This window comes from Etheostoma cragini, chromosome 14, assembly GCF_013103735.1.
Source record: "Etheostoma cragini isolate CJK2018 chromosome 14, CSU_Ecrag_1.0, whole genome shotgun sequence".
Classification (NCBI taxonomy): domain Eukaryota; kingdom Metazoa; phylum Chordata; class Actinopteri; order Perciformes; family Percidae; genus Etheostoma; species Etheostoma cragini.
The window spans coordinates 6370512-6395991 of NC_048420.1; the positions used below are offsets into that span (position 1 = coordinate 6370512).

The 25480-nt window shown below is 39.5% G+C and overlaps 3 protein-coding genes across 3 annotated transcripts in view; 2 read left to right on the forward strand and 1 right to left on the reverse strand.

Annotated features, from left to right (window-relative positions):
* Positions 1-1136, forward strand: part of tbxta (T-box transcription factor Ta) — a 4627-nt gene extending 3491 nt beyond the window's left edge. The window contains exon 8 of the mRNA XM_034891306.1: positions 228-1136. Within this exon, the coding sequence (XP_034747197.1) occupies positions 228-474 (247 nt within the window). The 3' untranslated portion in view covers positions 475-1136. The remainder of the gene's footprint in view (positions 1-227) is intronic.
* A 9943-nt stretch (positions 1137-11079) lies between these two features.
* Positions 11080-17454, reverse strand: nudc (nudC nuclear distribution protein). Its single transcript, XM_034891307.1, has 9 exons — positions 17241-17454; positions 16478-16555; positions 16143-16352; positions 15967-16047; positions 15762-15875; positions 14629-14823; positions 13850-13933; positions 13635-13753; positions 11080-11386 (listed from the first exon to the last, which is right to left on the reverse strand). The coding sequence occupies exons 1-9, from the start codon at positions 17313-17315 to the stop codon at positions 11335-11337; spliced, it is 1008 nt and encodes a 335-aa protein (XP_034747198.1). The 5' UTR covers positions 17316-17454; the 3' UTR covers positions 11080-11334.
* A 2580-nt stretch (positions 17455-20034) lies between these two features.
* On the forward strand, positions 20035-21645 carry LOC117957263 (nuclear receptor subfamily 0 group B member 2-like). Its single transcript, XM_034892879.1, has 2 exons — positions 20035-20838; positions 21277-21645. Exons 1-2 carry the CDS (start codon positions 20295-20297, stop codon positions 21516-21518), a joined length of 786 nt encoding a protein of 261 aa, XP_034748770.1. The 5' UTR covers positions 20035-20294; the 3' UTR covers positions 21519-21645.
* The last annotated feature ends 3835 nt before the right edge of the window (positions 21646-25480 follow it).

Sequence of the window (25480 nt, forward strand, 5' to 3'; positions counted from 1 at the left end):
TAAAGGATCTGAATATTCTTCTACCACTGCACCCACATTTGGACCATTTCTGGGTACACATTATAGGCTGGGATGGCCCAATGATCTGCTGCGTCTTCTCCTTTAAATGCTCAGTGTTTTAAAGTCAACGTTATCTAGGACCACTACAATAATAACATATTAATAATAACAAATCGGACTCTAATAATATAATAATAATAACCCCCTGTTGTCCCTCTGGTCTACAGTCAGTACCCTAGCCTGTGGTCAGTCACCGGCAACACCCTAACCCCTTCAGGCTCGGCCTCCGGAGGCTTGACCTCCCAGTTCCTGAGGGGCTCCTCCTACACGGGCCTGACCTCCTCGCTGCCCGTCTCCTCGCCCTCCTCAATGTACGACCCCAGCCTGGGCGAGGTCGGAGTCGGGGACGCCCAGTTCGAGAGCTCCATCGCCAGGCTGACTGCGTCCTGGGCGCCGGTGGCTCAGAGCTACTGAGCACAAACTTCAACTTTCTGGAGGCTTTAGGAGCGGGACTAAAGACATACAAAGACGGTCTCAGAAGAAGATGAGATGTCACAAGACCTGCAAGGATCTCTCAGGCTCCTGTTAGCTTAGATTACTCATTCCTGAGCCTCTAATTTATCAAAAGTGTAACGTTAAGCGGTAGTCATACTGAACAGTTGACGTGCAAAGACAGAACTTGCAGAGACAATCATATCCTTCCATGTTGGACACTTTTATGTGAGACATAGAATAATAAGCCTTAGACTAGCTGCATGGCCACAACTCAACGTCTCTGCTCTTAGAATTCCCAACATGCTTATTACACATGTAAAACATGTTATTACACCTTTAGCGCCACACAACCAAACTCAACTGAGCAATCCTTGCTATTTTTTCTTTTTATTCTTAAATATATAAGACGAAAAAAAATTGGTTCTGCTAACATAAACGTGTATATGTGTGTAAATAGAATAAATTAACGTCCAGTGTTTCCCATATCAATGTGCCTTTTCTGATAATGCAATAAATGTTCCAAGATCGGACTGAGAGACACAAGTGCCTTCTGCATCCTGACAGTGATCTGTCAAGACCCCCCCACAATGCACAAACAAGTGTACATAACTATCTATTTGTATTTGAACTCACTGTGAGTTTTATTTATGTCATTTAATAATAAATTAAAATTGTTTGTTTTCTCAAAACATGGGCTGAATTTTGTCTATTTGTCTGTCACTTAGTAGCTTTTCAAATAAGTTTAACTCCAGGAATGTATTGATTCACTATTTTATCATAAGTTTACACAGAGCTTTTAAAATGTAGAGAGAAAAATAAAGTTTAAAACGTCACGTACGTACTTTAACACTAAAGCCCCATAATCTGTGGGGTCAAAGGTCAAACAAGGGCCACTGCGGTTTTATCAAAAAGAAAAACAGTAACAACATCTCGTGTTCTCATTTTGGACCCCACGAGTTTAGAGTGGAGGTGTAACTCTCACGTTGGCCTCGTGCATCAAACCTCAATCATCAAACGTTTGGCCCCACATTATGAGCTTTCTTTAAATAACGGCGTCCGCACAGCTACGCTAAGTGAATGTGGCTTCTCTGACATGTAATTAAAATAACAAGGTGACGGAGAAAAGTCCAGTTCAAGAAATCTATCGAGGTTGCTTTTCCATCACTGGCGCCCTTTTGTTACAATCTGCGTTATGGTGCGACATACGGCTAACACATTCAGGTCTGCATGTGAGGAAAGTCAAAGGTACTGAATACGGAACCAAAATGCTAACACCTGGGGCTGAAGAGAGGGAAATAAGTGTGCACATTAGCACAGCTGTTACTCCTAAGTCAGCGTTATTGGCTGGAACACAGTTGGACACAAACCAAACTCAGTTCAGTTTACCAGTCTACACATAGGAAATAATATAGGAAAGTAACGCACACCAAGGTTTGTAGCGAGGTGCTGATCACTGGGGGTAGACTTGAAAATAATAAAAAAAAGGGTCACACACTCTGGTTCCATATGCATATCTCTATCATCTCTAGAACGGTCACGGCTTAACCAAAAACAAACAAAAATCTGAATTTGTTTCCCTTTTTTGGACTTTTTTAAAGTTTTCACTAAAACCACCTTACTATTACTAGTTTTACACTACTTTTTGGAATTCATAGGTAATAACCTTCATTTACATAGAATTATACCTAATATTTGAGTTAAAAAAGCAGATATTATGAATTATTTTGACTAATGGTTAAGATCAGAGCAACATACAGATGAGTTTAGTCAGGATTGAAAGTGATCAATTGTATTTGCTAAGAGCGTTGTATGGAATCCAATCCAGATTTTTGTGGTAATTTGGTTAAAAGGAAAGCCATTTTTCAGATATAATTGTCTTATATATGCCTGTAATTAAGTGTTTCTCTCTTGATGTTGTCTTTGCTTAAATCATTAATCTGTAAGTGTATTTACATATTTTAATTTAAATATTCTGTGTATACAGCCCTTTGGTAAGTGCGAGCTGTGTTTGACTTTACTTACTTACTATTTCTTGTGATGTTTTGGCCCCCAGGCCTTCTTTTCATATTTTCAAACACCTTATTATAATGTGATTATTCATTCTATATAATACTATGAAGACAGCTGAAACATGTGTACAAGTTGAATGAAGAAAGGATCTTTCAAGGAAAAATTCACAAGGTTTTAAAATGACTCAAAAAGTAAGAGACTTTGGTTTATAATGCCAAGGGGTTATACAACTTTTGTTCATCACTGACTTGAGGCCGTAGTTCACACAATGTTATTTCATTTGGTAAAAATGTATACAGACAAATCTCTAGTATTCTAGTCAAAATGTACTATAACAGCAGGTTTAAAGGCTGGACAGAGATTATTCTGATGTTCTTTCTATATTGGGCGTTCCCAGAGAGTAGAGGTGTGAAAAAAGACAACAACAATTTAAAATTGTATATATTAGGAGTTTTTTGGCAACCTTTTTAAAATTGATTAATTCCCTAGATTCAACATTTTTTTGTTATTTTCACCAATGAAAGACCTAAATATTGTTTGTTTATACGGTACCGCCAACAGCAAAACTGGGGGTGGCAGTAGTAAAAGTATGGAGTGTAGATTGGTGGCTGGAGAGATGCCACTTCAACTCCCGGGCGCTGCCAGGTGCTCTTGTGCAAGGCACCGTACCCCCCAACCGCTCAGGGCGCTGGTTCAGCTCCGACATCTCTCCATTAGTGCATCTATAGATCCTGAGCGTGTGTGTGTGTAGTTCAGGACTGTGTGTGATAACTAACAAAGTGTGGACACAGAGTGTAAATTGTAATTTCCCCATTGTGGATCAATAAACAGATAAAAATACACAAAAAAAAAACATTTCCAGCAAAACAGACAGAAAGCAGAAAATTTATTAAATTCTTGGTATGTACTTCTTTACATTTAAAATAAATTTCAGACTGATTGACTGACTTGTGATGTTCAATCCACTTAGGATGTAAGAAGATTTTAGGAATGACTCATGATATATAGTATCTAGACGGATATTACTCAACTTTTGTTTTTGTTAAAAAAGGAAAAATAAAAATTACTTCTAGAATCGTAAGAAAAGATAAATCGCGATAAAATTGATCCCATGTATCATGAAAGAATGGAATCGGGACAAAAGCGTATTGTCCTAGGCCTAGCGGAGAGCATCATCAGATATGGAATCAGAGCACATACAAGACAGCTATGAGGATAACGGGAGGAAAGAGTTCAAGTATGAGCCCATACAGAGCCTGTATGAGCAAGCAGTCAGGAAACAAGAAGAAAAAAATGGCTGCAGACCCTCAACACCCTCGCTCTCCTGAATATGAACTTCTTCCATCAGGGAGAAGATTCCGTGTGCCGGTATATAAAATAAACAGACTCAGGTTATCGTTTATCCCAACCTCTATCAAGCAGCTGAACTCCAATACTAAATATTAGCACAACTGAGCAAGTGCAATTTACTATTTTTCTTTTTCTAAATTCTAGTCACTTTTTAAGATGGCGTAATGTTTGTACAGTTGGATGTGTCCTTCATGTCCCAAGATGTCTCATGCATATCTTATGTTGTTCTCAGGTTGATTTTATGTTGATTTGATGTTATTTAGAATAGTTGCTCTGTGACATCTTTGTGTTGTGAAGTAACAGATTGTTGCACAATGCCCAAGAGCAATTTCTCCTCTGAGACAATAAAGTGTATTTTTTTTTATTCGATTCTATTCTGAGCAAAAGTACAAGTACACATTAAAAAAACTATAAAAAGTTAAATTTATAAAAACTGTCATGGATATTTTTATTTGGAATCCCAGAACAACTAAAAACACTTCAAATTAAATAAAAATCCTCCTTTGCAGTACCAAGCTCGATTGACAAGAGAAGAAACTAAAAAGGTAAAAAAACATCTGAAATATACAGTGAAAGTATTTTGTGGTTGGTTCAGCTCATACCTGAGGCCAGCCGCTTGGCCGTGCACTCATGATGTCAGTGGTGTGATGTGTGATGTGTGTGTGTGTGTGTGTGTGTGTGTGTGTGTGTGTGTGTGTGTCAGGCCCACAGAGGTTCAGGCCCTGAGCAGTGATGGAGTGGTCCTCACCCAGGTGCAAATGAAGGCTGGAGGGTCACGGGGGCCTCGGGCAAACAGTAATGAAGCAGCAATGTGACCTGCAGCTGGTGGGGCCGATCACCGCCGAGCAAAGGTCCCCTCATGAAACGCTGACATTTCTGAAAAGCTCCACTTTATTGCCTCTGCAAATGTAGCAATTTATCTCCTTTAGCTTAAGCAAAATACAGTAGCTGTCTTTGTTTAAACTGTCAAATTATACATGGACTTCTGTGTACAATACACTACTTTTGAGGATTGAGGATAATTATTCAGATGAGCAAATCAACATTGTGTGTGTTCAATTTCTTCATGGAAGAAGGCAGAAGTCTTTTTTAGCAGTGGTCTCTTACTTGCATCATAATGACTAAATGTTACTAAGGTAAAAGTACAGAACAAAATGTACTAAAGTGTCAAACATTTAAGTACTCGTTAAGCAGTAAGTGTTCTATTATTATTTTTATTATACATTTGTGTAATTATTACAGGTGCATTGATGTTTAAGCCAATTTTTAATCTTGTAGTTGGTTGCGGTTGAGGTCAATCCTACCTACATGGGTAGTTTATGTTTAAAATAGTATCATAATTCCATCATATTGAACATTTTTGCACACATTTTCATGAAAATGTATTATATGAGGTACCTACCTATACTCAGCGTATTACCTACAGTAATACTTGGCGACGACAGTTAATTTCCGGGATAATCGCAGGAACATTGGTGGCGATGTCTGTCCGATGTCTTACTCCGATCTCTTCGGGAAACAACAACAAACTTTGAGCTAGCAAGTTTTGAAGACAATTTGGACAGTGCAAACAAGACAGGCCTGCTTGGTTCTTTCAGGGAATGTTATAAAGATTTACAAAAAATATGTTTGCGCAATTTACTGTCTAAATAGGACGTTTCCGCCGTTGCTGCGTCCGGAGCTTAGCACCGCCCACAATGATTGTGCTTGGTAAAAAGTAACACAAACAACCCATAGCGTTTTTTCCCCCCTCTCCTATCCTGGAATGTATATGTAGTGTAGCCAGACCTTACTCGACAGCGCTGTGGAGATAGGTCTTACAATGTGAGACTAAGTGAACCGCTAACGTTGTCGCATACTCCAGCTGTACTAGTGGTTTGTACTTAAATTCCTTATTGTGCAGTGTATATTACAAAATCTCAATAGAAAATGTGTTAGTGTTGTCACATTAATGAGCCCGTTTAGTGGCTTTCTCATCAGGTAATTTAATCAGAGTAGAATGTAATTTATTTGTACAGCTGGACTGTAGTTGTAACATTTAGACAACAACTTTATGCAACAGTTGTGCTTGATTTGCCATGATATCACTTTTGTACATTTACATATATGTACAGTATGTATATACCATCTTGAGTTTCTGCCCACCAATCCAACTGATTTGTATTTAACATGTCATCCATGCCGTATCTCACATATATTTAATTTTTTCATATTTGTAATGTTTGATTCACTGGACCAATAAACACCTGACATTATTTTGATCTTAGCCAGTATGCCAGCTGGGATATCACTAGTATGTAACACTGCTGTGTCTACAAGCTCTACCAGATATAGTACAGTGAGTATCGTGTTTTTATTATAGCTATTATTCATAGGGTTGGAGTTGGAAAGTAGAATGACTTCAGGAAACAAAAACAAGCCAAAAAGAGTCAATGAGCCCTTGTTTTTCATCTCCTGTGTGTGTGTGTGTGTACCTGTTTATGAGCAGTTGTCCAGACTTAGTGGGGAGGATGTTTGCTGATGGTCTTTGCTCAGTCTGGAGCGATAAACAGGTCCTGCTGGGCCTAGAGCCATCTCCGCTCTCTCACTTACCGTGCATGTGTGTGTGTGTGTGTGTGTGTGTGTGTTAATCTGAGGACCCTGAGCTCACTGAAGCCTTTGTTCTTCAAGATGGCTGATCTTCTCAGTACACCCCAGCCTGCAGCCTGTGTTGGCCTTCACTAATTGACAATTGGAGATGGACTTTGCACACTGGCCCTTCTCTCCACCCCTGGAAGTGTGTGATCCAAATACGCTTTACAGAGTGTGCCCAGCACCCAGGTGTGGAAGACGGAGGACTCTAAACAACAGATGCGGATGTTGGATTGGCTCACTCTTGCCTTATTGTGACTGTAGTTATTAGTTTCAACTGTAGCAGAGGGTAGTGTAGGGTAAAACTCCATCTGTTTTAGTCATACAATTGGAGTTTGTTAATTACATAAACAAAAAGTATCAAAAAAAGAAAAAAAGAAAAAGAAAGCAGACAATGACAGGGAGGGAAGCTAGATTTGTGTTTTCATCCAACGGGGCAAATCTAAATCTGACAGATCTCATCTTTGTCCTGATGTGCCCTCACTTATCTCTTCTCAACTTCCAGGAATAAGCCACCGAGCTGCCTTACAGAAGACGACAGAAGGGCGAAGCCGCCTCTGCAAACACCACGATTATGATGGTGAGTCACATTGTGCAAGGCCTTGCAGATGATTTACGAGGGCCGCTGCCAAAAAACAAGTTGTCAAGTCTGGAACAGCGAGTCTGCGCAGCGGCGGGGAGGTGTGTTTGCAGACCGCCCCCTCGTCCGTCCCAAAACCCCAACTCCGACCCTCTGATGTCTGTGTGTCTTCGTTAATGAAAAAATTCTGGTACCTTCGTGAGACATTGCTCTCAGCTGAGCAGACTCTGCCTCCTACGTGCCCTCAACCCCTACACAGTCATACAGCTGCCCCACCCATTCGCTTTCCCATCAGGCCTCTGGCTTCACCTCCCTTGCAGTTAATGGAGTTACAATGTCCCTTATCTATTGCAGTACTAGACAGAATTCTTGTTTGCATTTCACATTTTTGCCACCAAATTTTAGGATGCTGAACACAGTAACAACTGAAGGCTGACAACATGTTTGTGGTTGTTAATGTGATTATAAGATGTTGGTTGCCATTATTTAGAAGCAAATTGGATTTTGACGGGTTCCCGTACTTTCTGTTCCAATTAATTTCACCGTCATGCTGTAACCTATGCTACAAGATTAAATTTGAAGATGTTTTGCAAATCAACTCATACTAGAGTTCTGCAGTGGCCTAAAACGGAAACCCAGACTGACTAGAAACGGCTGGTTACGCCAAATTTGAGACCAAAAAGTAACTGAATCTATATATTTTGTTCATTGTGTCCCTTATTGACTGTTAGCTAGCCAGGCAAACGCAACACATTGACACTGTCTTTTTTCCCTCTGGGATTTCCTTGAACACATAACTCACATGGACGGAAACGGTTGGCACAATCAGAGAGAGGAGGGGAGAAACTTTGTTAGCAAATTACATTTGAAAATAACCTTCTCAAACACAACCTGAGCCCCAAGCAAAACTGAGCCCAAACCTGCCACTTTGTTGTGAACAGATGAGTTCCGAACAGGTTGGAATCATTAAGTGGGACCATTTTTTATTGACACCACAGTGCTTTAAATCAATGATTCCCAACCAGGGGTACTTCTACTGTTGCCAGGGGGTTAGTGAAAAGATTGTAGGGTGGAAAAAAAGAAAAGAAAAGAGAAATTGTGATTTTATTAAAAGAATATATCAGCTGTAACACTTGAACACTAGATGTTGCTGTTATGAAAGAGTGCTTGAGCTCTAGTTAGAGAGCAAGCACAGACATTTAAACACATAGTTAGCTAAAAGTAATGAATAAATGGTAGACAAAATAGCCTAATTGCATAAGTAGCTGAAATCGTTAACTAAAAGTAGCCCTCCTGACTAAGCAGTTCAAATAACTAGCTAAAGTAATGATAAACAGTTGAAATAGTTAGCTAAAAGTAAAAGATAAACAGTTAGCTAGCTAAAAGTAATGGATAGTTAGTTAGCTAAAAGTAATGGATAAATAGTTAAAATAGTTAGCTAAAAGTAGGCCTACTGAAACAGTTAAACAGTTAGCTAAAATTAATGGATAAACACTTAGCTAGCTAAAAGTAATGGATAAACAGTAGGCTAAAAGTAATTGATAAACAGTTAAATTGGTTAGCTAAAAGTAATGGATAAACAGTTAAAATAGTTATCTAAAAGTAATGGATAAACAACTGAACTATTTAGCAATCAAGCTAAATATTGACATTTCAACAAATATGAAAAAATTTATAATATCTACTTTTATATCATGAAAAGTGTTGTAACATACATGGGGAAGCTCTGACGGAACCTCAGACAACATTTTTTTTGGGAAACACTGGTTCAGATCCTTATGACATACATGGTATACCTCAACCCTAAAAATCAAAACCTATATATGGCAACTTGCTCGTTGCACTCAGCCTTTGCAAAAACACTATCATCCAAATGAGACAGATGTCCGAGATGTGTTTTTGAACTACATGAGCAATTTCACACATTAGAAGGACTTGCTAGCCAGCATAAGCTAATGTATGTTTCCTCAGGTCACCACAGTGATGGTGACAGCCTCTCACCATCCTGACAGGCCAGTCCAGTTAGCTGTGGACAGTCACACAAGCTGGAAAGACTTGTAAGCAAACTGGTCCTCACTGAAGTAACATTTAGCAGAGGTGCATGATATCCAGTGTGGTCTGAGTGAGAAAGCGTGTCTTTCACTCATTGGTAGCAGCATGCTGATTATCCCCAGGGTTCAGCGACGTGTCAGTCACTGCATTCAAACATAGTTCCATTTGGAGAGTAAATTACTGTGCATTATTATGTCTGAATGACAATTACGGCAAACTTCACTTGAATTCCTTACATTTTACTTCCAGCCTTAAATTTAAAGAGAAAATACATCAGTTTCATAAAAACACCCAGAGATGTGTTTGTCTGTGTGTGCGAGCCCATGTTTAGCTTTAGGCATGTATGCATGTGTACATCGCTGTCAGGCAAAAACCTTGTATCTCCATCTTTTGTCATTATAATTCTTTTTCATGAATCAAGGCTACTAATCAGCATACAGCTCACTGTAAAGTGTAAAGGGACTCACAGGATACGATGTATGCATGCATGTAACCCAGCTTTACTGTTAACCTAGTCTCGCTTTCCCGGACCTTCTTTCACAGTGCTGCGGAGGAGGGTCTGGCTAGTCCACATAGCATCCTGCGATTGGAGAAGAATGTGCTCTGGTTTATTGGCATTTCTTTAAACCACTTACAATAGTCACGGGCGGCATTAAGAACCAGACGGCCGCTGCAAAATAGCCTCATGCAACAGAAAACTCAGAGTGGACAGATAGTCTAGCTAGCTGTCTGGGTTTACCCTGCAGACATCTGAGGAGCAGTTAGACAAAGTCCTCAGAAGTCCTCCAGAGCTTTAAATTACAACACAAAGAATGGTGAAAGTAATGGACATCTGGGAGAAAAGAGTTATATCTGGCATCATTTCCGTTGGCAACTGAGCAATCTCAGAAGCGGAACGTTGTGGATATAGACTACTGTCAAGCTAGTGTCGCATTGCCTGCTGATTCACTTTTTGAATTGACTGTACAATATATATTCTTGGTCCTAACTTGAAGCCAGATATGTTTTCCTATGACACACAATCTATAAAATGTTACCACACTTTCAGTGCATTAGCAAGTGGCGCAAACAAGAACAAAGCTCTACTGACTTTCCATCTATTTGTCGCTGTGGTGCTACCATCAGCAGACCTTCCTCCTTGCTCCAGTTTTTCCTCATTACAGCAACATTCCTAAAGTTTAATTAGTGCATACACGGTCCTTTACTGCTATTTTAACATGCAATATTGATTTCATAAAAATAAAATAAACTTTAAAATAAAAGAATGAAAAGTTTTTACTCCTAAAGTGACTCTTCGTACATTTATAAGTTAATTTAGCAATTGGACAAACAGTAGAAAAATAAGACTTCAGAGGCCTTCCTGATCTTGACTTACTCGCTAAAAGCTGTTGAGATAAACTGATCTCTTCAAGTTCCTAATTAAAGTCTTATAATATAAATATGGTGGAAAGTTGTAATCATTGTACATAAACTATACTGGATATCATATAACCTTCCAACAGTACTCCTTCCACTTCTAGGAAAACATCACCCCCTTGTGGTTTAAAATTAAAGCCTGTGCAAGGTGAGTCATACCTTGTCATGACAAACATTTGATTGGTAGACACGTAATATAAATTAACTGCAAATATGTTTACACCCAAAAAACCAGGACAGTGTGTTGCAACTTACCTACATAGTGACAACTCTTAACTTAGCATGTTCTCATTGTTGGCCAGAAGCCATTGGATGGGATCCAAACAACACATGGCTGAGTTCAGTGACTCCGAGGGCTGGTGAAAGCACTAGCCTTGGCCTTGAACTATTCAACGTTGCTAACTTCCAAATTCATAGCCAGTAAATATACAAAAGTGAGCAGGAAAAAAGGCAAAGAAATTAAATATCACTGTCTACAATCATTCTGTTAAATTCTATTATTTTTTTTGTACTACTAGGTTGTAAGCACTCATGCCTCACATCACTTTAATTTTAAATTCCTTTATTTAAAAAAAAGAAGAAGAATCCAGACATCTTTTAAATACTGAGATGACATGCAAAGGGAGAACGTGGGCATTTCAGTCATCAACCTTCTAATAGAAATAACAAAAACAAAAACCTATGCACTTAAGACACGATGGTCACCAGTATGGAGAGTAGAGATGAAGCTTAGTTGGTGCCTGACACCGACTCTGATAGGATGCACATAAACAGTAATGTGGATTCAACAGCAGCGAGTCTCAGCTGAATTTGGCTTTAGAGAAATCCATCTCTGGGTGCTGAGCCATAAACCTGCAGAGACAGACACAACAAAACGAGACGCAGTTAGTCTTTTAAACGGCTTTTTAAACACAGAATGTTAGTCCTTGCAGCATTTAGAGATTTTCTGATGTATTGATTCTGGTACATACTGTATGTTACAGCATCCTTTTCTTGCCCCTCTCTCTGTGTCTATTTGTCTAACCCCCATTTTACATCTCTCAGAGCTGACTCAGATAGAACTTCCAAGATAAATCAATAAATTGTCAACTTTTAAATTAATATATTTTAAGTAAACTGAATGTCTTTGTGTTGAGGCTGTCATCTTAGGCTTTGGAAAACGCGGATCGACATTTTTCACCATTTTCTGTCATTGTATAGACCAAACAACTGATCGATTAATCGAGAAAATAATCAACAGACCAATCGATAATGAAAAGGTTTGTTAGCTGCCGCCCTAGTCTGGGAGTTGGTATATATTTCTGGTTAGACAGCAGGGGTCTGCAGGGCGCAGGCAGAAAACATTTTCTAACTTGATCTATTGCACCTCCATCTGGCCGAGGAGTGAATTTCTTTCTAAATGTGTGAACAGGGAGAAGATTCTCATTCCCTCTGAGATGACACAAGCAGACAACACATGGGATTCAAAGACACAATGTGAACTTTGTGTCTATAAAACAACTTTATATCCTGACTACAGTCCCCACAGTAAAATGGTTAACCTTATAAAAACTACACAAGATCTTCAGAGGCAGCTTTAACTAGCTTGGGGAGGAAGTGGAGGTCAACATAACAGCATGTCTCTTCTAGTGTGAACTGAGCCAGCAGCGATACGGGAGCGTCCTTCACTTCGGCCTCACAGCTCTGTCGCTGGCCCAGATCCAGGTCTTATCACAGTTAACAACTGCTGTATAATATTTGACATTATATACTACAATGAAGTAATCCACTGATTAAATTGCCCATATTATGCTAATTGTCAGGTTCATAATTGTATTAAGAGGCTGTACCAGAATAGGTTTACATAGTTACATTTTCAAAAAACACCATATTTTTGTTGTACTGCACACAGCTGCAGATCATGTTTTCACCCTGTGTGTTAAGGAGTCTTGTTTTAGCTCCAGAGTGAGACATCTCACTTCTTTACTATCTTTGTTGGGAGTTGCACACGCACAGTAGCTAGGTAAGATCCCATCAGCTAGATAAGTCTTTCAACTTTGGTCAGTACAAGGCAGGATTAGCTGGGAGACATCTTCTAAACAACGGACACTTGTGGAATACCTGCAGAACAGGGACATGGAAGTAGTTATTTTGGAGATTATGGTGAACTAGTGTGTGTTGTAGCATTGTTTGCCATTACGAACAAGCTAGCATGCTAGCATGTGCTACGGTTAGCCACCTCCTTCTGGCTAGTTGCGTAGAAAGCCGTGCAGATTTTGAACAGGTCAACCGGAGACTGAAGGCAGAGGAAATTCACAAACCGCATCTCACCCAAAACATGGATGGTTTTTTCCATGTTTGTATGCCTCTGGGAGCTGGAAAAGTTTTTTATTTATTTTTTATAATATGGGCACTTTAAGCTTGTCCCCGTTTTAGACAATGAACAGTTCAAAACAAAAAAAGATCAAAATCCATGCAGCAGAACCAGACATGCCATGTTTCTTTTCCTAAGGCACTGCTTACTTTTGGTGTTAGACAGTGAAGTGATAGAGTGAAAGTTTACACCTCATTTCGGCTTTGTCTTTCTCTCCTTGAACCAGGTCCCGTGTGTGCAGGCAGAGGCAGTTGCAAACACCACACTAGCTTTTATTACCTGTTGTTACAGCAGATGAGCCTGGCCTTGACCACGCTCAGGTAACGCTGGCGGTAAAACTTTAAAGGCAGCTTTCGAATTCACTCTTCTTATGAGGTCTCCATAATTAAAACCGCGGCTGTGGTAGACTGGTCACCTGCCACTGAACCCTGAGTTGCTCCCGATGCTGTGTAAATGTGTGTGTGTCTGACGAGCAGGTTGCACCTTGTACGGCAGCCTCAGCCTCACAGTGTGTGAATGTGTATCAATGGTTCTTTTAGTATTGTTAAAGCGCTTAGAGTAGTCTAGAAAAGCGCTATTAGAAGAACAGTCCATTTACATTTACATAATAAAGTGTCTGTTAAACGGACCCTAAATGCAGTGTCTGCTTTGGAGAGTCAGTCAACATCTACGTTAAGTTGTCAGATCTTTATGATTACGGAGCTAAACTGCACCACTGCATTATTGACAAGACAACTGGAAACCTACTTTTTAAGAATGTCTTGTTTCTTCTGCTCTTCAGATGTCGGCAGGCCCATTGATTTCTGCCTTTGGTCATACATCATCTTCTCCACCATACCACGGGTCTCTCCGTCCAGGTCTGACAGCTGCTCAGCAGGAGAAGAAAAACACACACGCAGTTAGGAGGATAGGGCAGGAAGGTGCTGCTGCAGATGTATGGAGCCAGAATACACATGCCTTACCTTTGAGTTCTCTGGACTGACTTTCTTGGTGTTAATTTCTGGATCTGTGGTAACAATCCGGCTCCACCACTCCATTTTATTAATCTGAAATTAAAGAAGAGCTTTAGTGCTTTTATTCACTTTGAAAATGCTGAAGAGATGCAGACTAACTATTAGAACAAGAGATGTGGACTTGAGACTTGGCGACTTGGGCTGAGAGTTGACTCCAGTCACCGTTTTGATGACTTGACAAAAGAATTCATGACTTGGCTCGACTTGGACTTTTAAGTTAATGAGCCAAAATGTGACTTGACTTGGGGCATGAGGACTCGGATGACTTGCGTGTATTCAGAAGTTTGAAAGCTGTGAAGAATAAAAGTTATATATTTGGTATGATATGCAAACTGTGAATCATGGCGACTCAAAAAAGCTCCCCAGGATGTGATTTTCATGATTGGATGATGGGCTGTTAGTCAAACTCCTTGCTATGGCAACACATACCATCAAAGAAAAAGAAAAAAAGGGACTTGATTTGGGACTTGACTAGGCGCAATAATAACTGCTGCTATACTAACTATGTTGGTTAAGACAAATAATACAACAGCTAGAACAGTCTGGTGTGTTCAGAAAATGACATCATTGAACAGTAATTCAGCCTTTAAAACCAGTAGAGGCAACACATCAGGTTATTACGATATCCAAAATTTAAGACGATATCTAGCCTCATTTACTGATTTATTGCCCAGCCCTAATAATAAACAGCCCCCCCCCCCCCACACACACACACAAAGTGTTCTCACCTTTTCTAAGTGGACTGTAACAACCTTGCCGTCGTCGAGGAGCCAGGAGCTTTCTTCTACCTTCACTTCGTGGCAAAGCTGGCCGTCAATGACCGGAGGGTGTCCCTTCAGGCCCACCTTGATGGAGCGCCGCTGGATGTCGACCACTACATCTCTCCCTTTAATGCGGAACTTTACATCAAAAGGCACGACCAGCTGTAGGAGGATGTTAAAATGCAATGTTGCTGTTATATTCGGTTTTGTTTACGGTAGGGCTGGAAATAATACCTTTTTCTGAGCTTCTGTGGGAAATAAAGGGTAATAGGGAATTTTACAATAACTTTGAATGCACCACGAGATAGCTGCACACTGCTTTAACGTGGCGGTGTTGGAATCCTCTACAGTGAAATACTGACACCCTTTTTACACCATTTAGCTGTCAGCATTTTTAACTGGGTTTAATCAGCTATTGGCTAATGGTAGGCTAACGTTAATTGCTGCCAAGTATAGCGTTAACTAGCGGCACGTGCTGTGAGGTCTCCGGTGCTTCTAATGTCTGTTTCAGAGCATCAGAGAGAAGCGCAAAAGGCATTTAAATGACACCGGAATGAGGCACCAAAATCTGTGTTCAGTCCGGAAGATACCGGGTTTTTTTGTTTTGTTTTTTTAAACCTTCATAGTTTTCAAAACTTTTTTTTTGTAGCGGCGATAAAAGGCAGTGATGTTCCCTGTCACTGTAACGTTACAGACGAGCCTGAGAGCCGCCGGTTAACGTCACATGGTTGTCCAGCGCAGGTTGACGTTGGGTTACTTTTCTCCAAAAATGTAATTGAATCAGACTTAACTTTTTGCATCAGGCATTCAAACCAAACGAAAAGACTGTCTGACGACCAAGGTAGTGTGTGTGGCTTCATACACGGCCGTAACGTTACTATCTTTACCTTTATCAAGTTGCAAGACCATGACATGATGACAAGAATGGCATATTTGACAGCAACAGAAACGTTTTGCGTCCCTGACTCTCCACACGAACTTGGTTCTGCTGTTACAGAAAGGAGGAGATGATCAAAAAGCACCTTCTCTGAGAGGCTCGGGGAAAGTTGGTGATGCAGAAACATTCCACAGAAACCAACAATCAGTTAAAAGGCACTCACATCAACTTCAGACAGGGATTGTGTCCACTTGTAATTTGGCAGGTCAGCTCCATTGCCTGCGTTGGGCTTCAGTTTATCTTTGTCCTTTTCATCCTCTTCTTCATCTGAGTCGGACTGGGGAAATGGACATTAAGATAAGCACGTCAGCAGCAACGGGTTTTACTGCTCAGCAACACCAAACTGTAACCAAAATTTGTCCACTCACCCCCTTCTCTTTTTCTATTTTGTCAGATGACTTTTCTTTGTTTGTTGTAGCAGTTTGCTTTTTCTCCTCTTCTTTCTTTTTCTAAAATGTGAACAACACACACAAACACATTACTGATATGCGTACTAGAAAGACAGCAGAGATTCACATGTGACATCAAGGCTCCCAGATTTCACCTGGTCAAGCTCAGATTGAAGTTTCTCTGCTTCTTCATCAGTCAGCTCCTGAATTCTGGGGCCATCTTCATTTTTCTTTTTTTTCTCTTCCTCTGCTAGCTTGGCAGCAATTTTGGCTTTCTCTTTCTTTTCCTTCTCCTGTTTCATCTGCTTCTCTTTGTGAGACTTCAGCGCTAGCTGACTGTGGTGGGTGAGAGCATCTTTGACTAGCTACAAAAAAGAAAGAAAAAAAAAAAATCAGACAGAAATAAGGTATGCTGCCGCTGCCACAACATAGTACAGTACATATTCTTACACAGCTTATATTCGTAGCTATAGACAGTAACATTACTCACCTTCTCTGCGGCACCTGGCTCTCCACCGGTGAAGAAATCAGTTTTGCGGCGGAGGAAGCTGAAAAATGTGTTTACTAACTGTTGAGAGAGAGAAAAATCAAATTCCATCCCAGTTTAACGTAAACATAAGCACTGTTTGCATGGACACATTTATCAGCTTCATGGCTGACATGCATGTGAACATTCATCATTATTTTTTTTTCCTCCAATCCTGTTATTTATGCTTTATAATCTTTATCCTTCCTTTACTCAACTGTCTCAGCCTTCTCATAATTACATATTACGTATATTTTATTATTAGAAACATATGTGGAAGGAAAACTGATTCTTCTAGAAATTTCAGCCGTTTGACACTACCCACACAGGGCTCAGCATCTCAGTGCACAATGTATACACGTTTAATTGTAGAACGAATATTGACATAACCTTGAAATCTTCCAGGTAAATAGCTACTTTAGAAAGAAAGTTTAACAAGAAGTAAAATGAAATTTGACTGAAATGTTGTGATGCTTTGTCTTCCGAATTCAAGAGGACAGTCAAAAAATAAAAGACGTAAGGTAATGATATGTCCAGCAGGAGAGAGCATACATAATGACAACAATATAAGCTCAGACTTGTAAAATAACGTGAGTACTTAAGGCGAGGTGTAAGTAGCTACCTACAGCACGGTCCATCGTGCCTAGCTACTAGCATTACAGGGTACTATTAATTAGCTTCAACGTTAGCATGTTAGCGTTATAATGTAGGCGACACACTGACTTACCTCTTGTATCCCTCCTTCGTGTTGTTGCGCCATAACAAGCAACATGCCGTCATACTTTTCTTCATCATCACCCATATTGGTGGATTAAGAAACCGTTGAATTAAATGTTAGCTGTGCGAATGACAAGCAAAAAGTGTGACAGGCCCGTAGTCACCGTAGTCACGCCACACTATTCACTTCCTGGAAACAAACCCCGCCCACGCTAAATTTCACCAATTGGAACAACCAATTTTAAATGACAGGCAAGAAATCCAATAAAGTGAGAGCATTTTTTTAGATGCAAGTTGGCGCCCAGGAAGAATATTCTAGAAAAAATATATTTTATTGGAAATAAAATGTTAAACCCCTATCAAACGCAACAAACATTGGTGCAATTGCTTTATAAAAGTGCTTTTTGCCACTGAGTTGTCACACAACGTAGTGGACAATAATATAAGACTAGAAAATTCCGCAAGAAATTTTGGTACACATCTGAATAACAGTGGTGAACATCTGCTGTTTGACCTGAACAGTCTCCATAATAGGAGAAGGAGTTTGTATTTTGGTTATTCAGAATTTTCGAGAAACTCTATTCAAACTATAAAATGTTGCATACCTTGATACATTCAGGGTAGTGTTCAACTTTCAATTCACATTCATACTTTTTAAAATATTCAACCTTCTTTGAGGCTTTAAATAAAAGCCTTCAAACAATGTCCTTATGGGAGGCAAACAGACTTTCACATGAGGCACAGTGAGCTTCCAAGTATGGCAGTGTCCACCAACTGCAACACTGCCTCCTGTATTAAATCATACCAGAAATACCTGGAGGCCGTGGTGTAGTCATGGGCGATTTCTTTAGGGGGGTCTCAAAAATAGATTTTGGTTCTTCAAGTTAGAACTTGCAAACTTTTTGTTGAAGGGATAGTTCCATCTTAGTAAAAAATCAGGTGACGTTGTTGTTCATTGGGTCTGATCCTACAATCACCCCTGGATGTAGTCTACATGATACGCAGGTGTACGCACTAAGAAAGCTTCAGCAGGGTGTCATATCTTTCACAGTATTAAAGATTAAGTGATAGGAGCTAGGGTTTTGTGGGTTTGTAAGACTATCAAAAGTGTGCTAGAGCCTCAACTTTGTAAAAACACCTGTTGGTGTTGAGGCCTAAAGTCAGTTAAAAAACCGTAGGTCTAAACGGCAAAACTATTATCATCAAAAGAGAGATAAAAGTCTGGCGAACACATTGATGTCTTTATTTATTTTTGTGTTGTCAAATATATCTCACACAGAGAAGGGAACAAACAGAGAACGGTCTGCGTCCTTCCAAATATTTCTTTTCATTGTTTCTATCGGCAGCTGGTATGAACACAGGCAAAAGTTTAGGTTTGGTGGTTTACACAGTTACACGTTGCTACATTTTTACCAACCATGAGTATGTAGAGTGAAAACTGTTGAGGAGAAAGCAACTTGTTTTCTCCTCCCCTCTGGCTCTCAACACTCCATCGCTATACACACACATTAGAAAATCTAAAAGAGACTGAAAAGTGGACGATACATGAACTGTGATTTGGTAGAAACAGTGCTTGGTATCAGAATGCCAATTCAGCCCGATAAAGGCCTAAGTCTTGTCTTGTCTTGGTAAAGTATGGCAATACAGTATGTCCACAAAGAGGGGTTGTTTTGAGCTATGTTAAGCAATTTCCCAAAGATTTCCCATTAAAGTCTATGGGAAATTTTGTGCCGTTTTTGCAGATTTTGTGAAAACCGCATGGCTAAACTCATAGCACACCATTACCAATCTTTAAATATGTTTTGATGTATTTTGTGGTAATGCTCCGTGACTAGTAGCGGGACAAAATGTGGCGGAATAATAAGTATGGGGGATAATAATCATTGTGCCAATTGCTGCTACTGAAGCACATCTGCAAGACCACCAACATGCTTTTCTTTTTCTTTTTCTTTTTTCTTTAACTATACCAGGAAAAGGTGTAGGTACAGGTGTCACTAATGACCATAACGATTGCAAACAAGACAATATTTAGTGTCTTTGCCTGACAAACGGCTTCTCCAAAGTACTTCCCAACCAATTTCTGAGATCAAATTTTGTACATTCACACTGTGTAGCATAATTACAATTATGGGTGCTATTGTAATTTCTCCACCAGGTATCAATAAACAGTGTAAATCACTAAATTATTTTCATTATTATTATTATCAAACAAAGAAAGCTGGGCAGTTTATGGCAATTAAATGGGTAGGTCAAAGAATAAACCAGCTATTGTTTTTAAGATGTTAAAAGTATTATTAACATTATATGTTATGAATCATAAAAAGTATTATGATTATTTTAGTGCTAGTAGAGACCACTGATAATATTAGGGAGTTATATCCATAGGTTCACAGCATTGTCTTGGGCCAAGATAACATACTATGGCAATTTACATGAACTGACTCAACCTTAATTAGGGAAGTTTTATTTTTGAGGAGTTTGGTGCCTTCATCTTGAAATACAGAAAGAAACAATTCTGAAAATGTCAGAAAACATTTATTTAATACAGTCCGGTAAAACTGATAAAGGCAGTCAGATGTTGTGCCAGTACATTCAATTTTCTTTCATGTCATTTCTGAAACAGAACGGTTTGAATCCTCATAACCTATAAAAAAAATCATTGCATCCTGTCATGCAGTTCCAAGGTGTAACTGGGGCACAGGTCAGGTGGCAGCCTGTGTGTTGACCCCGTCAGTCCTTGATAGATTGGTACAGGCTGAGTTAATGACTGAGGTAAACATGATAAATGTCATTCACCCCATGCTTTTGCACTTTCCTTCCCTGTGTAACTGCAGAGTTTGACTAGTCTCATTGCCACCACGTGGCGGGAACAAAGATCCGTCTGCATGGGAAGTCCAGCGTCCCTTTTCTTTCCTTAAATGCAGTGTCTTAAAAGGAGGGCCAAGGATAAGTTTGGACAGTAGTAGTACAAATACTGCTGGGACCGGAGCTTGTGGAGTTCACTGGAGTGACACTATTCATTATTTTTGGAGCTTAACTCTGCGGATTACTTTTTTCCTTTATAATGTTTCCCCTGGAAGAGATTGCAAACAGGACTTGCTCTGGTTACCGGATTCAGCATCCTCACACTATCCTTTATAACATCTTGAGCAGGGGGGAGATTGGCTACCTCAACAGCAAACTGAAGAGTAACGCTACAGCAAACAACTGCCACTGTGAGCAGAGGAGGACAGTTTGCCTTAAGGACCCAAAGGCCACCGGCCAAGTGGCCGCCGGCGTGCTGGAGAAAACCATCTGCTTCGTGAAAAGTTTACCATCGTTCAGTCAGCTTCCATCACAAGACCAGTCATCATTGTTAAGACACTGCTGGGTTCCTTTATTGGTCCTGGGGCTTGCCCAAGAAAAGATAGTGTTTGAAGTGACTGATGTGCCAAACTCAAGCATCCTCAGACAGATTCTGCTCGGATCAGGACTCAATGGAAAAGAAGCTGATCTACCAACTCTGGCTGGAGTCCACAAATTAAGATCTTGCTTATATCAGCTGTGGAATCTGGATCTTAGTCCAAAGGAATATGCTTACCTGAAATGTGCTTTGTTGTTTAACCCAGGTAAAACCCCATTTTTATCAGTTGTGTTTAGCGCTGGGCAAAAAACAGTGAAACATCAGGGTATTTTTGACCAAATACATCAATGGGGGAATTGTATTCGGTCTTTCACAAAATATCTCCCCAATAAGATTTGATCAAAAAATCACCAATAATGTGCACACAATTACTAGGTGGGTAAAGGCAAATAATAAAACTGAATTTAAGTCTGGTAAGTTAAAAAATAAAATCACTTTACTGTTATGTAGCCTTTAAAACCAGGCAAAGACATGCTTGTGTCTTATAACAATATTAGGACATCCTTTATTTAAGAAAATATTCAGCCTCATATTTCCATATAATATTGATATATATTTCCCAGCCTGGGTTGTGCTTCCACAGCCCTTCTCATGAAGTTGTTCGACATGAGCTTAAACAGAAACTTCTCTTCATGTGCTACAGCTGTGCACGGACTGAGCGCCTTGTTGTCTGTCGAAGGCCTCCAACAGGAAGCTCAGAGAGCTCTCCGAGAAGCCGTCCACCTCCTGCACCCAGAGGACCACACTCGCCTCAGCCACGTCCTTCTAGCGGCTTCCAGCGTCCAGACCATCAGCCACAACATGGTCACAGAGCTCTTCTTCAAGCCAGTTATTGGCAACTCAAATATGTTACATTTATTAACATACATGTTGTTTGTGCAATGAGAAACAAGAGCGGGTTGTGATATAGACTTGGTTGAAAAGCACACAAAACAAACCTTTAGTATCTTCTTCAGCTTGATGAAGTTATAGTTATTGAGAATTTCTTGACTCCTGTGCAAGCATAACAAAATCAGCAACGCTTGTGAAGAAATCTTTTTATTTGATGTGTCCTTAAGGAGGGGGGATTTAAAAGCTTAAGCTTAAAAAAAGGTGCGTACTTTGACTCCCTCATGTGGCCATATGGGGCCAATAACAAGCACAAATGTCTTCCTTTTTCTTTCACTTCATTATCTTTATTCTTTTTACAATGAGACACCAGTTAAACAATGCGTTACTGTCAATATAGTGCTATGAGTGACATACCTTGGTGAGAGGCCCAAGCATTACTTTAGAATTTAGGAAACCTTCTGAGAAAAATCCTATGTGCGAGTGAAAACAAAATGTTAAACTTTAGCTTAAAGAAGAAAATGAAAGAAGAATGTTATGATGATTACATTATATATGACACATACGCACAAATCCCTTCATCAGTAGTCAAGTTGCATTTTCGGCTTCTTTGTCAAAGCCCAAGCAACCTGTTTCACACTATTTCATTACACCCACACTGATGCTGCTGCCAAATCTTCACTAAAAATATACTGGTTATTATCTGTCATAAAATACTTAGAATTAAAAGGTGGCACAATAGGATATATCCTGGGAGACAAGAATCTAGAGTTAAAACACAGGTGTTATGTGGATTAGCTGCCCAAGTGTGTTAACTGAAGCCATTGCAATAGGGGCCACTAGCTAATGCTGATGAGAATACACAGTTAAAAGTTAGCAGTTTTTAGCTAACTTTATTTAAACTATTTGTAATAATAAATTAATTTTAATTTAATATTTAATATTGATTGGATGAACTATAATTTGCCTAAAGATGATTATTCTGTATTTTTTCTCTGTCTGGTTGAATGCTTGTGTGAAAAATAAATCAGATGTTGCTCCACAGTTACTCAGGTACTTGTAGTTTTTTCACCAAACACTTTTTTACTCTTACTCAAGTAATTATTCGGATGACTACTTTTTATGTTTACTTGAGTCATATTATATTCTGAAGTAACAGTAGCCTACTTTTACTTGAGTACAGGTCGGTTTGGGGTGTCGCTTTTACATGGCTAGCTTATTTTTGGTAAGTTGGGGCTTTTTTTATTTTAGATTTGTTATTACATCTGTGGTCGTTTTGATGGTTTGATTGTTGCATAGACGTTACAGTTAAAAAATAAAAGAACGTGAGTTTTAATCGCAATGACGTTACAATAAGTACACTTCTATAAAGTTGAGACTGGTTGTTAGTCAAAAGTAGAGGGGACTAAATGTAGTTAGCCGCGTTCTTGTAGAAAAAGTCAGCCAGTGTGGTTAACTTCAGAGTAATTTATTGTTAGCTGGATGGTATTAAGCTCAAACTGTCATGTTATGTTCTGTAAGGAAGTCAACGTAACGTGCTGGCTGCCTGTGTGTGTGTGCTTAACTTTAGCCTTATTAAAAAGCGTCTAGTCGGTTTCACATCCGCTGAAAATTTTGCAGCAAGTAATTTATTATAGCTAGTCTTCACCTAAGAAGTATGTTTGCAAAAATGAGGCATCACATGGCAGATGAACTTGAACACCAATTAGCTACAAGTGCCTGTATGATGTCAACCATTTTATTTTAGTGAGCTAACGACATAAAGGTCCGGTAACCTTTTAATGAAAATAAAATGTAATGTTTTTAAAACCGGACATCAGACAACAGCCTTTTATGACTAAAGTGAGGGAGGCGTTGGCCCACGGTTAGCCCAAACTTAGCATCAGTAGCTTCAGCCTTGTGCATCTCAGTCTAGGAGCTGAAGCAGGAATAGTTCACTTTATAGGCAATGGGTGGCAAGTCCTTCTCCTCGTTACCATGCCAATTGTCAGGTACAAACTACCATGATTCCTCAAATAAAGACCGGTAGTGAATTAAAAACCGGGCCTCTGATAGTGGCTGGGGTTGTGATATAACTACTGTATGATCTTACTGTAATCTACCAACAATAGCGCAGTAGGCTACCTATATTTGAAATACATACCCGGTACATTTGGAGGGTTCAAACTGACACAGTGGTGGTTGATTATTTTTGACCCAAATTGCTTTGTCGCCCTTCTGGCGTTTGTTGTGTGGGGGGAGGCAGTAGCTCAGTCCGTAGGGGAGTTGGGTTGGGAACCGGTGGGTCACTGGTTCAAGTCCCCGTATAGACCAAAAAGTTGGGAGCGTGGATTGGTGGCTGGAGAGATGCCAGTTCACTTCCTGGGCACTGCCAGGATCTCTTGAGCAAGGCACCGTACCCCCCCGACCGCTCAGGGCGCTGGTTCAGCTGGCAGCCCACTCACTCTGACATCTCTCCATGTAAAGTGCATGTATAGGTCCTGAGCATGTGTGAGTATTTGAGACCTGTGTGTGAGTACTAACAAAAAAGTGTGTACACAGAGTGTAGTGTGTAGTAATTTCCCCATTGGGGACTAATAAATAAATAAATATGTTTGCAGATATTTCTTTAAAAAATGAATGATCTCTGTCCACTATTACGCCATGGCTTTTCAACTAAAACGGTTTATTTAAAACAATTATACTAATCAAACAGATGGAATTATAAATAAAGGCCTGCCTCTAATAAAAAAAAGCCTGCTTCCAATAAAAGCTGGGTAAGTTCTGCGGTTCAGGTAAACAAAGGCCTCGGCTTTTATTTGAGAAATGATAGTAGTCACAAACTTAATACAACAATTTGTTTCTCTCAACAGGTAACAGAACAGTTCATTAGTGTGTTGAGATATCAGTGATCGTCTGATGCGTCTCACAGAGGCAAGTAGAAATCTTTGTAACAATACTACAATATTACTGCTCTTATTTTTCCTTGTTCTTTATTGTGTAATGTAATATAGAATTGTAAATACATTTATGGCATGAACTTTTAGAGTAGGATTCTAACACAAATTGTGTCCGTTCTTTTGCAGAGTGACCTTGTTCTCAGGAGGATCCAATACACTGGACAACTGAGGTCAAGGGAGAAAGAGAGATGGCGCTGATGATGGCCAAGGGGAGTGTCATCGAGACCAAGCTGAGGCCGTTTATGGACAGACTGAACCGGCTCTCTTGTCCGATCATTTTATGTGTGCCTGCTCTTGTCTGTGTTTCCTTTAGTTGGACTCTTCCCTGAGGGCATTATTTTTCTGATGATTAAGATGACCTATTCAATGAGTACATTAAGAAACAGAAATATTTCCCCTCTAGCAAATTAACCCTTGTGTTGTTGTCATTTCAAAGTGTTTTATGTCAAAAATGTGGATTTCATTCAACCAAATTGAATTCCACACAACATTCTTCAGTTAAAATGAATGATTACTTTCACTGAATTTTTTGGGTGTTTTATTTAATCTTATGGCATTTTAATTCTTTTTTTTTTAATGGTTGCTAAACAGTATCCGGACAAAACTTTGACATATACCCATCTGTGATTCACTAAACATCCTCTGATCTTAACTATTAGTCAAAAGTATTCATAATGTCTGCCTTTTTAACTAATAACTTTTGTATAAATTGATCTAAATTAGTTTTGTTGACCATGAATTCCAAGAATAAGTGTAAAACCTATTATTAAACCCGCTCAGGTTTTAACATAAAGCGCCAAAAGCATGGAAAAAGTGACAAAAAAATCAGAAAGACCAACAAAAATGTGGAAGGACAAGTTCATGGTAAACGGGAAGACAACACAAGGGATAAGTCACAAGTGGAAAGCTTTATAAGAAACTTGCATTCAGCCTTCATCAGAAAAAATGACATGGCAATTAATTATTCAACTAATTTATTACTTACATTAATCCAATGTTGTGTGATGTAAAATAACTAAACACGACACATTTTTTAAAAGATATGTCCAGCAACCACATAAAGATGGGGTTAGAATATTA